The 12,969-nt window shown below is 45.6% G+C and overlaps 1 protein-coding gene across 3 annotated transcripts in view; it reads right to left on the bottom strand.

Annotated features, from left to right (window-relative positions):
• Window positions 1-12,969, bottom strand: part of EGFLAM (EGF like, fibronectin type III and laminin G domains) — a 175,418-nt gene that overhangs the window by 13,223 nt on the left and 149,226 nt on the right. For all 3 annotated transcript variants that reach the window (XM_081283692.1, XM_081283694.1, XM_081283693.1), the window contains 3 exons: window positions 11,927-12,043; window positions 9,795-9,975; window positions 2,043-2,121 (listed from right to left, as the gene is read on the bottom strand). In XM_081283692.1, coding sequence (XP_081139818.1) covers window positions 2,043-2,121; window positions 9,795-9,975; window positions 11,927-12,043 — 377 coding nt within the window. The remainder of the gene's footprint in view (window positions 1-2,042; window positions 2,122-9,794; window positions 9,976-11,926; window positions 12,044-12,969) is intronic.

Raw genomic sequence — 12,969 nt, 5'->3', positions numbered from 1 at the left:
AAGTTTTTTCTTTTACACCCACCCCTCTGTCTGTCTCACATACTTGGATCTGAAGCTCTAGGTGCTTTCAATAGTGAACAGTGAAGAGGACTTTTGTCTAGGCTTCCCAGAGCCTGGTCTGGACAGGAAGAGACCAGGTGTGCCTTCCCTATGGCCTCAGAGTGGTGATGGGGAAGTGTGGTCCACCAGGCCAGGTGTGAAACAGTACAACCAAAGCCCGTTCCCTAGGAATCTGCTACTCCCCAATTTTTATTCAAGGTTCCTTCCCTCCCTGACTTGCTTTTGGAATACTGATTGGTATAATCAAATCAAGACATTCAAATTTATCTTATCAGTGATTGGTTTTGGAGGAGGCATGTGACTTGCTATTGTCCAATAAAGTAGAGAAAATTTTCCAGGAGGATTCTAAGAAAGAAACTTCTCTTTAATAAGAGTCAGATGAAAATAAAGAAAGAAAATCTTTTTTACTTCCACTGGTTGTTGCCATATTTTATAACCATCTTATGAGCATCCTAGGGGTAGCTGGGGGATATGCTGAGGATAAGAAGGCAGGCAGATGATGAGATCTGAGTCTTAGATGATACCGTTGATTCTCTGAGTTAATCAACCCAGGATCCAAAGTCCAAACTCCTTGTTATATGAAATAATAGATACTTTTCATGTTGAAGACCTTGTAGGCTGAGTTTTCTGTTACTTGGCATAAAAAGCATCTAACTGAGACAGACCCTGGACTTCTGCCTGCAGCCTTACACACCTGTACATGAACTTCCCCACACGTGTGCACACACCATCAGAGTTGCTCTGGCTTGGGGCCTCCCCCTCTCCTCCTCACCAAATCTCTACTTTCCCTGACTGCACGGTGATCTCTCTCTAAGCACTGGAAGCTGAAGCTGTAGGCCCCTTTCACGCTGTCTCTGGTTCCTGAGGACTGAAGGACCTTTCTTTAGAAGAAGAGCGATGAAGAAGGAAGAGGATCTCTCTTGGCTGGGAATACATTTTACCTAAGTCCCTGTGCCAAGGCAACACAGATATACACAAGCTGGGATTAGAGAAAGGCAGCATGTCTGTCTGGGGTGCACTGAAGTTCCTGAGGACAGCCAATGCCCCAGAAAAATTTCTCTTCACTACTTTTGTTCCTTGAAAAGCCACCAAGCTCTGCCCTAAGAGCAAAGCTTAAAGATTTGCCTTTGTCTGCTAAGATGCAGTCAACCTGAGGAGAAAGGAAAATTCCAGAATGATTGAGCTGGGGTGGTAAGGCAGATGGCACACTACACATGACCTACGACCAGTGGAGGGAAAAGAGAGAGAAGGAGGAAACGGAAGGTGCCAAAGACAAGCTTGATGGACGGAGGGTTTGCTGGGTGCAGGCTGTGACCCTTGCCACAAGCATAGACTGTTGCCATCCAAGAGCTACAGTAACTTCAGTACAGTGCCAGGGCTCCTGCCACCAGAGAAGACAAGCTGCAACAGTGACTGGGGCATCTCCTCATGCCATGCCATTGCGTCTACATGAAGAGAACAGAGAAGCCCCCACCGAACCAGTCAGAACCTGAAGAAGACATCAGACCTTTATGGATGAAGATGCAGAGTAGGTGCTAACCTAGTGGGAACTGGGCTTTGCTGTGTGTGTGGTTGGGGGAGCAGTTGTGCAGCTGGGCACAGAGAGAGCCTCAGATGTGGCCACACAACAGCACAGAGCACAGGTCCCCACCAGGGAATCACACTCAGAGCCTGGCTTCGTGAGCACCACACTCTGCTTCTCAAACCAAAAGCACTGGAAACCCCCAGGGGGGTTGGAGAGCAGAGAGGTCACATTATTCTTTCTAGACCCTTTGACCAGAAAAGGTTGGGATTGTGTAACTGTGTTGTTTGGAAGACCGATGTTCTCAAGTTTAGTTTGTTTCGTTCTAGTTTCCATGTTTATTTTATTTGTCTTTTTGCCCCGAGACCATGGCCTTCTTTGGGAATTATCTTCTAACATGAAAGATAAGGAAAAATCTTGGGAAAGATATTGAGAAATTCATGCTATCAAAGCCTGTTACCTCTTGAGGATATCTTGGTTGTCATATGTCAGGTAACTGCGGCCAATAAACTGCGGGATCTCGATGGCTTCTGTGATGGCTGGGACAGAACAGAAAACAAGTTATGTAGCATGCCTGTCTCTTGACCTCTCACTTTCTCACCAAGAAAGCCAGACCCTGAAATGTCACACTGAACAACTTCCTCCTGGCTGCACACACACACTTGCATGTTTAGGGCAGACCAGTCGGAGTTAGCGTCTCCCCGTTTTCTTCTCCCTGAAGGCTGGCAGTCCCTGTCACTGGCCTCAGCACTACTGAGAAGGTCTTGCAATGTGCTGAAACTTGAAGTGCTCCCAGTGATTCTTGGAATCCAAAGAGTAGGGCTTGGGCCATGTGGGGAGCAGCTGGGGATAACCCCAGATCATCGCCAAGCGAGGCCGAGAAAACAATCCCTAAACAAGGCCCACAAGGATTTATTTAATGTGAATCTATCTAGACCCCTTTAGCTATGACCTTGAGAGGTCGATGGGGGAAATGCAGTGTGAGACTTTGACTCTTAGTTTATATCACGTTCCAAGTGTGATATTGCAGTCTTCCACTTGATCTCACGAAGAAGCAGGGAATGTAGGGGAAGGTCAGGCTGATTATTCCCATTTACACAAGAAGGAAACAAGACACTGAAAGCATCAGGGATTTGCCCAAGATCATCCACTAATGCGCCATGAACGGCTAGCTCCCCTTAATTCTGGTTCCTGGCCTCTCCTTCCTTTACCATCTTTTAGAAATGAATTTCCTTCCTCCCAATTTCTCATCACTTTGTTTTCCTGAGGAATCTCCCTTTACACACACCAAAGGAGCAGTAAAGCCGCCATGTTGCTGTCACAAATTGGGATGAGGTGAGGGGATTTCTGCAAGAGAGATAACAGCAATATCTCTCTTCCTCTTTAGAAAGACACAGAAACAATTAAAGTGCAATAAATCTCATATTAAAAAAATGTGCTTGCACTTGGACTCCATTTGTGTACCGTGAATTGAAATGCATTCTGCTGTCTTGTACAACTAAGTAGAACAAATAAAAAAAGGAAAAAAGAAAAAGAAAAAAATGTGCAAAATGAGAGACTAACCAGCTTACAAAACAATTACAGCTTCGTAAAACAAAGCATTTCCCACAAAGTAGACACTGCCTGAGGACTCCACACCTGGGAGAGAAAGGTCTGATAATTTGACTCATTTGGAGATAGGAATGATGGGAGAGAAAGAGAAAGAAAGGAGGAGGGAGGGAGAGAGAGAGAGAGAGGAAAAAAAAAAACAGGAGAAGAGAAACCTGCAGACATTGGGCCTTCAGGTGTGAGTTCCTGTGTTGGCAGGTTACTATGACATGTTCCCAAGACCTCTTCATAAAGGGGAAAAAGGTAAAGAATAAAAGGAAAGAAGGAAGAGGAAGAAAGGAAGAGGAGAGAAAACACAAAAAGAAAAGAAAGAGAAATAAAATTTTAAAAGAGAACCTGTGGGGTAACTACCCAAGCAATTTCTTGGGGGAAGGAACTTAGCAGAAAAATGAGGGGGGAGCATGGACATGAGGAGAAAGCCACAGAAAAAGAAAAGGAGAAAAGAAAATGCCAGGAAAGAGGAAGAAGAGGAGAGAAAGAAAGGAGACGCAGGTGGACAGGCAGCCCCTGGGCAAGGAAAGGAGGGGAAGCCGAGAAAGAGGGAGGGAGCCCCAGGGACCAAGGAGGGGAGAAGATAGGGAGCCTGGAAGGGGCTCTAGTGTGCGCAGCTGGAGGAGGAGGCAGGGGGCTCTTGGTGGGTCAGCAGCCCCTCATCCCAGGGAACTGAGAAGGGAGGAGACAGCATCCAGGCTGATTGACAGAGAGTCCTTCACAACTAAACATAACCAAGGAGCCCCCACTGGGTTTGGCTCACCCCCAGGGCGAGAGATACAGCCAGGGTCCATCCTGCGGTTGTTGGCTGTGTCTGTGGGCCTGTGGCCAACAGTCGTCCTTCCCCTGGATTCTTTGAAATGGTCAGGACATGCTTGTCACACGTCAGTTCTGCACAGGGCCTCAGGAGGGGTCCGTCTGTGGGAGCCAGGTCAGCTGCCTGCTAACTCAGGCGCTTGCTGAGGTCCAGCTGGGAGCTAAATGTGTTCCCAGGGTCTGCGCTCTTGCAGGGAAGATTCCCACCACCCTGGTTGGTGTGTCCAAGACCCCGCCCCCCGCCCTCCACACCATGCACCCAGGTTCCCCCCACACGTGGTTGGTTGGCCTACACTGTGCCACTGCCTGGCCAGAGCCTGACCTGGCAGGGGCCCACAGCACTTACTGTACTTACTATTGAGGCAGTAATTCCCACACTCTGCCCAGTGTCAGCATGAAAAGAACAGGGAGAATCAGCGCACACATTCATTATATAAAATCTCGACTACACATTGCTCACAGTGGGCTGGAAACCAGCTTTGCTCCTTCCCCCACAAAGTCCTCCCAAGGGTCCAGAATGGAATGTGAAAGCAGGCCCCAGCAGAAACTGTGGAAATTCTCTCCTGGGCATGATTGGCACCAACACATCCACTTCCCTTCCCCCACTGCAGCTTAAATGGGGAGTGTGGGGCACTATACCAAGAAGTTTATGGCAAGCTGTCTGACACTTCTGGGGCTCCCTCATCTTCAACCAGCAATCTACTTTTCTTCTAAACCTAGAGAAATTGCTCCTTACTAGAGCTTATTCCTTGCCGATGGCTTTTACTCCATTTGGCTCTAGGCTGCATGTGACAAAGGCATGATGAGCCAGTCTGCAGCCTCTTTTCTCCCCTAGTGGAAAACATTAACCTAACCCCCTCCCGTTCCCCTTTGCAAGATTCCAGAGACCTGTTTTTTTTTTTGTTGTTGTTGTTGTTTTGTTGTTTTTGTGATTAAAAATGGGTAAAGTCATTTTGCAGAAATGACACCATTAAGTGCCACCAGGTTCACCAGTGTGCATGGAGAAACAGTAATTCCATCCAAAAATGTCAAAGCGAGCGAGACGCGACCATCCGGCCCTTTCTGGCCCCTTGTGGTTTTTATATCTCACATCTTTACTTGTTTTGTTTTTTTGCATTCTTTTCTTTGTGGCTATGGTCTTACTGATGTATTAGTCAAAAGGTGTTGCTGTTATGCCCTGGCATTTATTCCTTTAAGCATCTGCCATTTAGACACACACACAAAAACCACGCCATTGAGTAGTGGCTTCCAAGCTAAAATTCCCACAGCTCAAACAAAGTAAATTCCCCATTTAAGGAACTTAGAATTCCCAATATACTATATGGAGTTGAAGGGACAGCTGGCTCTGTTATACACCCACAGGCCCTAGGAGGAAAGGCCACTGCTGGTATCCTGGTCTAGCTTCCCCACATCCAGGATGACCCTCGGCAACATTCCTGGTGGACACACGGCCAACCTGATGCACACTTTCAGGATGGGCAGCTTGCTAATCCATAGGGCAGCACACTCCCTTCTTGGACAGAATTACTTATTAGGTTGAGCAACTCTAATCCAAAAATCTGTTCTAAAGTGCTGCAAAGCTTTGAAGTCTGACATCTCATCACAAGCGGAAAATTCCACATCTGAGATCACCTGACGGGCCACAATCAAAATGCAAGGGCACTAATAATACTGCATAAAATTGCCTTCAGCCTCTGAATATAAGGTGCATGTGAAACATAAATGAATTTCACACTTAGACTTGGGTTCCATCCCAAGGTATCTTTTCATATATATGCAAATATTCTAAAATCTGAAAAAAAAAATCCAAAATTGGAAACACTTTGAGTCCCTGCCAGTTTGGATAAGGGACAGTCCTTGTATTAAGTGGATTCTGTAGCCACAAAGTAAACAAACAGACAAACTTTTTTTCCTATACTATTAGCCCTTCAGCTAACTAAAGATCAGCATCTAGTCTCAACACACAAAATCTTCCATTGTTTAATGAAACACTATATGAAGAAAATAAATTCTTATACACTGGGACCAATAAAAGAGCTCAAAATGAGCCTCAGAAACATGATGTGAAACCAGTAAGTGTAGCATAAACTGTCCTAAACGTTGCATGAATGATACAGCAGCATCAATCAGGCAGGATCAGACTTTGAGGACTGCCTGTTCCTGAGGATTGTATGCCTGAAGCCAAGGCTTCACTTCTGCTCTTGCAGCTATAGTGGGCTGAGCCAGCCCACCTGCTACAGAGAAACATCACCATCTAGTGGCCGGCAGGATACTGCACCATCTGAGTTGAAGCTGTTCTCAGTAATAAAAGGAAGAAAGGAAGTATGGGGGCTCAGAAGTTCTTTCCAGGTGACCTGGATGCTTTGGGCAGGGCAAAACCCAGGAAGAATAGCTATGTCCTGTATCCCCCTTCTGGACATTCAGAACAGAGCAGAGGCTCTGAGAAGTACTGCAGAAGACAGAGCTCTTTGATTTTCTATCCAGATTACCCAAACTAATTTAACCACAGACCCCTGCTCCCATTTTATGCATGTGAAAATATGTGTGTGAGAGGGTGTGGGTGTGAGCAGGTATGTGGATGCACAAAACCGTCACTAATTCCTCAGAACTTAATTTCCTTTCCAGGTACTTTGTGAAAAATCTGTTTCAAGTTATTAGTAATTTACTTAGAAGATCTCCGAGGGACTAGGAATCAAGATGTGTAATTTTTGATGAGAAAGGAAGAAAGAAGGCTTCAAGGATGGGAGTAGAGTTTCGTGGGGGGGGGGGGAAGCCTTGCTGACACTCTTCTGTGAGATGAGAAGGAGGTCCAGGGATTGGGGTAGAGGCAGGGAGCTGAAGTTCGAGGTGGGAGATGATGCCTACAAGTGAGATTACCCCAAACGGAAAGTGGGGAGGGCTCCCAAGTCAAGCCTAGGGTTCTACTGGTGCCTGACTCTAAGGCTAGGAGTTTGACTCCTTCTCTCCTGGTGAGTTCCAGAGTTGGGAAAGATTGGATTTTGTGTAGTTGCTGATGCTGGAGAGAAACTAAGGAACTTCTGAGGAACTTCTCAGGAGCTGGGCAGGAGCTGATGCCCACCTCTTTGTTCTGCCCCAATCTATCAGGAACAAAGTGGGGTCTCTAAATCATCATGGAGTCTGTGGGCTGCACCGACTCTGGAATTTGTTTGAGTTTGTTTGGTCCCATCCTCCTGTGCTGCCCAGAAGTGAGAACAAGTGTCGGATCTCCCACTACAGTTCTGATGAGTCCAGAGAGGACTAGCCTCGCTGAGAAGAAAGGAGCATCTTCCTCTTGGAGAAACCTCCAACAGGGACTGGGTGAGGCCCGGCACTGGGAGCTGCTACAACTTTTTGCTCCATGTTTTTTTTTTTTTTTTTTTTTTTTTTTTTTTTTTTTTTTTAAACTGGTTTAACTTCCAAGGAGAATACTAGGAATAGACTGTTGCTTTTAAAGCACGATTTGATTTCCAGGCAGAAAATCTCCCTCAGCTATTAAATGTATGAGGATCACTTTGCTGAACAAGACAGAATTCTAACAAATAAAGATGGCTTCTAACTGATCTTGGTCTTTCAAGCTATGAACACACTTTCAGCGTGTTCTCTTCTTCTTTTCTTAACAAAGTTGAAATTCTATCAGTGTCAGTGTTGATGAGAATTTTATTTCAGTCACATATTTGAGTGTAACTTCAAATACCTAATTCTCTATAAGATATAGTTTTTTTTTTTTTTTTTTTGGTGGTGCTGGGGATTGAACCCAGGGTCTTTGCATGCAAGACAAGCACTCTACCAACTGAGCTAGATCCCAGCCCTTACTGTGTTCTCTTCTATTTCTAGGGATCTCTCTTCCCTTTCTTTCCAATCCTTACAAGGGAGGAGATGCCAGTATTTCAGCAGACTGCAGGATAACTGCCCATAGCTGTGTGCCTGCTGGGGCCTGGGAAGGCTGGCCCAGAGCCCCTTTAATCCTCCCAAGTTATTATAACCAGGGAGGAAATTATGGGATTCTGGCCATACCTCCATCTATATGAGCCTTCCTAGTATTTGCACCATATTTGCCAGATACAGTATCTTGATTTCATAGCTGAAGGAAATATTGATACAAAATGCATGGCAGATAGGTTTGTTTGGATTTTAATCTTGGTTCTAGCCTACACTGCAGCAAAAGATGTCTGGATGCCCTCCAGTGTCCTATGCCTCTGTTCACTCCCTCAAATTTTGCCAGGAGCCCAGGTCCTCATTGAGATCCATCCCATTGCTGTGGTGAGATCTGTCTGTTATTGGACTTGAACCCTGGTCCAGTGTGAGCACTTTGTATCTGTTATGGCCAGCGTTCTACAGCAGAAAACAAGCACTAACAAGATCACAAATGGTCTCTTAATTCCCAAAGCTAGGTTTTCATTCACATCTAGACTTTATATTTTAACTGTCAGTATTAGAAGCAAGCTTGGAATTCCTATAATAAGATTGGAGAGTAAGGGAATTTAAATACTGAAGTGTGAAATCAAAACCCATTTTTTCTGAATGAATAGGCCACTCTGGAACTAAATCTCCACAAGTGTAACCTATTAGCTCAGCAACAATTTGCTTGTTAGAATTGCAATTGGGATAATTCACAAGTGGATCATTTCCTCTTCTTTATCAAGGGATATATTGTATGATTTACTATGCAGATTTCAGAACTCATTTAAATACAAGACATATCACTAAGTCTTCTACTAGGCCTGTTATCTTTCATACTTTTCCAAGACTGCTGCAAAATAACTTCTCCTACCCTACCATATACCAAAGCGTCTACCTGTAACTTAAAGTTTACCTCTAAGCACTAGTTTTGATCAAAACAGGGAACCTGGAAACAAACAGGAAAGAGAGAAAGAACGCATTCCTTTAGAGGCCACAGCCTTCTTTCTTTCAGATCTCTTTGCTTTTTGTTTTTAAACTATTTCCTGGGCAGGTGAGGCCATGTTGACATTTAGAACAAGAGGGTCCACACAGCCCAACCTGATGGACATATGTGGGCAGGACTATTCTATACACAGGACCATGGCCTCTGCTTCCCTTAAGCAGGAACTCATGGCCTGTGACTCTGCCTAGCTATCAGACAAGGGCAAGATGAAAAACAGAATAGCTCACAGCACCTGCTGAAAGATTTTCTGCTTCTTACCTACAGTGATAATAATAATTGCTGGTGCTGGTTGAGAACTTAGCAAGCACTCTTTCAAATACTCTAAATGCATTTAGTGTACACAATGATCCTCAATAAATACTATTGCTATGGCCATTCCCATATTACAATTCTGAAAATTGAGGCACAGAGTGGTTTGGTAGCATGGAAAACAGCACTCTACAGAAGGACATGCATACTTAGCAACTAATGTGGCATTCACCTTTTTCTGTATTTGGGCAAGATTTCTCTTCACAGCACTCACCGATAGGAGTCAAAATATTTAGTTAAAATATTTACCAGACCATAATGCATAGGTTCTGGGATTGGGTCAGATGCATGAGTCCTGAAACCCCTGTTATATTGATTGTGAGACCATGAGGGGATTCTCAAAGAAGGACCAAGAGAGGTGGCTAGGGAAGCTATATGCCTACTGTTACAGAAGTACTTCAGCATTTAATTCTTATCACATAATTGTAGTAGTTTATATATGATTGTCCATTGATAACTTATTGTAGCCACTGATCAAAAAAATCACTAAGATTGTACCAACTTCTTTTAAGAATGGTGATTCCCAACATTCTGTCCGTGGCCTCCACTCCCTCCAGGGAGCTGTGCCGGAGACCCTGGGTGTACCTTTCTGGCAGTGCAGGCCCTCAAAGCCTAAGGGGCAGTCGCACTCATAGCCATCCTTCCTGGGCCGGCAGCTGCCCCCATGGGCACAGGGGGCCCCCACGCAGGGGTGGGCTGCATTCTCCACATTCACACCAGACGTGAAGTCATGCTTCACATGGATGGTTCTGTCATTCAGGATGATCTTGAGGGAGAGAAATGTAAAGAAAGTCAGAAATTGGGAAAACATCTTTATGGTCTTCTAGAGTTTCCTGTGGCATGAAAACCCAAGCTAAACATAGGGAAGTTTAGGAAAAAAGTCAAAAGAGCCCAGTTACTGCTTTAAGAGACTTATAAGTGATGCAGGAGCTGAAGGAGATCTGTTTAGTACTGGGAAGATCTACAGAGGAAAGTGTGCCTCTGATCCTAGAATACCACCTGAGAACGCAAAGTCCAGGTCCTCAGCCAGGCTTCAAGTAACATCTCCTGGAGGCTTTAAAGCACTTCCACTGCCCAGACCCACCCAGATCAGCTGAACCAGTCTCTGAAGGTGGGACCCAGTCGCTAGTGCCTTTTGAAAGTTTCCAAGAATAACTGTGGAAGTAGCAGCTATGGCTAAGAGATGGTGCTACAAAGTGGAGTAAGGAGAAAATAAAACTGAGGTGCAGGAGGCAGGAATCCAGGGGAGCCATTGCTGCTGGTGGAACCCAGAAAACTTCCTGGTGTACTTCCACCTGTTTTTGTTAACATCCTGTACTGTGTCCCCTAAAACGCCATCAATGGGGCCTCCCTGATGGCCCCATCCACCCCTGTGGTCCTCCCCTCCGTTGCTCTCTGCATCCCCTTTCCCACCCCTCACAAACTCAAAGCAAAGCTCAGGCCACACTAATCACTGCTGTGTGTGTATTTACAGAGTTCCTCCACACCTTCTTCCCTGCAATGTGGCTGTAGCCAAATTGATGGACAGTTTCCATAGCAACAAATAAGTAGACCCAACTTCTTCCGCCCCTGACCCAGGATGTGTATTTACTTTGAGTTGTTGCTAGCTTTGCAGATCTCAGAGACAGAGAGCCCTCACTGCCTGGAGAAGTTACAAGAGGTGAACAATGGCACTTCTGGCCAAGGATCCATGTGTGTGAGGCTTGCTTCACCCCTGGAGAGCACTGAAAGAGAAAACTTCTCCCCAGTGCCGAGTGGGATAAGCAGCTAGGGAAGAGCTAGAAACAATCTCCCCTCTGCCTGCTGCAAGTTTGAAGGCCTATGGAACTGAGCAGTGTGTCCTCAAGACAAGGTTTGGGATGAGAAGGACACAGGCCCAAGGGGCACTTCAGTGCCGGGATGTGCAAACATGATGGAACCTTCTTTCACTGTCCCTCTTTCATTTTAGCCTCTCTCATACTTCATCTCAGGTCCAGCAATGGCCCACCCAGCACCTTGATTACTAAAGGAAAGGAGGATGGAGCTGACACCCCCAGAGAGGAGATGCTCTGCTCAGATCCTTTCCTAAGCGTGTGGTGGTCCTGCAGGCCTGGGCTGGTGAGTCAACCTGCGTGTCTACTGCAGACAGAGCATGCCCTCACAACTGGAGGAATCATAACAGCCTCAAGAAAAGCAGTAGGAGACAGAAATGAGTGCCGTCAATATCTTTGACCAGCTTATTCTATTCTACTTTATTTTTTTTAAGTGAACCTTCTAGGAAAGGACTCTCTTCATGCTCTTCAGAGCTTGGTTAAGTGACTAATGAGCAACAACTGCTCCAATGTAGGGGTGGGTGAGGCAAAGGCCAGAGAGATTCTTTGTTTGGCTGAGGAGTTGGCTGAGCAAATTGCAAAGTAATGATCAGAGCAGTCTGAGCCAAGAGCTGCTATCCCTTCCCCTCACCTCCCTCCCTATTGTAGAAATATCTGTGGTGACCTGATGCCAGCTGCCTCCCCTAGTAGTCCCATAATATTTTGGTAGATTTCCTACAAAAATTTATCTTCCCTGAGTGGCATTCATGAAATGTCTGCTGGACACAGACTTGGGAAGAAGTGTTACAAGAAAGTGGGTTTGGAAACTATGCTGCAAACATTTTTTTTTTAAAAAAACCTTCAAAAGTTTAAAACCTCAAAACTTCTTTATTGTGTAGAGTCAAAGTGAGAAAGCAGAGTCCGTACCTTCTGGATACTCCCACTGAATGGTTTGAGGATGCCTGAGTTCTTCTTCACCTCATCATAATTGGGGACTCCACCAATAAAAATGTCCGTGTTGCACTTAATCTGCGTGAAGCCTCCCTGCCAAGAGATCAGAGTGACAAATCACAACAGAACTTTAGAATAGCTGGCCGAGATCAGCAAATGTGCCTTTGGTTCCTGGTTGGGGATCCAAATGGTGGAGATGGCCTCGAGACCCGTCATAACCATCTGGGCTTGTTCCTGAACATGGACTTGGATGATGGAAGATTTCTTTTTTTTTTTTTTTTTTTTTTTTAGAGAGTGAGAGAGGAGAGAGAGAGAGAATTTTTAATATTTATTTTTTAGTTCTCGGCGGACACAACATCTTTGTTGGTATGTGGTGCTGAGGATCGAACCCGGGTCGCACGCATGCCAGGCGAGCGCGTTACCGCTTGAGCCACATCCCCAGCCCCGAGATTTCTTAACATCTCTGGGACTCAGTGTCACCAAAACAGGAATCATATCACCCTACCTCCTAGGTGTTCCACGGCGAACATATTCTGTGCTCCTCCAGCAATACCTCCCTGTTGGAAGATCGCCTCCAAATAGCCCAGCTCAGGTTGGGCCGTGTTGCTTGCTTTAGCAATAAACATGAGCAGAAGAGAAATGAATCCCTGGGGAGAGTCTTTGGAGTCAGAGGCTGGTTCACCACACTCTTCTCCCTCTCTGTTCCTCCAGCCAGGGTCTCAGATGAAAGCTAAAGTGTATTACTGTGATTGGTGACATGAGCAAGAACTGACCCTTGTCCTAAGCTGTTGATATGTTTTGGGGTTGCCTGTGACTGACGACAGCCCTGTCCAGCACATCCTGGAGGCTGAGATACTGTTTAGTTAGCACTTTTCCCAGAGTTAGATGCACATCAGCATTCCAGAACGAGGCTGTTGGGTAACTCAATAAGGGTAACTCAGAAGCCCTGATCAACAAGAGAAAGAGAGGCTGGGCACAGGACAGATGGTTGTTCCTCAAGACCAAATGCAAAGGCCACA

Source organism: Spermophilus citellus, assembly GCF_964194105.1.
Source record: "Spermophilus citellus genome assembly, chromosome: 1".
NCBI classification, from domain to species: domain Eukaryota; kingdom Metazoa; phylum Chordata; class Mammalia; order Rodentia; family Sciuridae; genus Spermophilus; species Spermophilus citellus.
The sequence above is the reverse complement of the archived record's forward strand: the minus strand, read 5'-3'. Positions and strand labels throughout refer to the sequence as shown.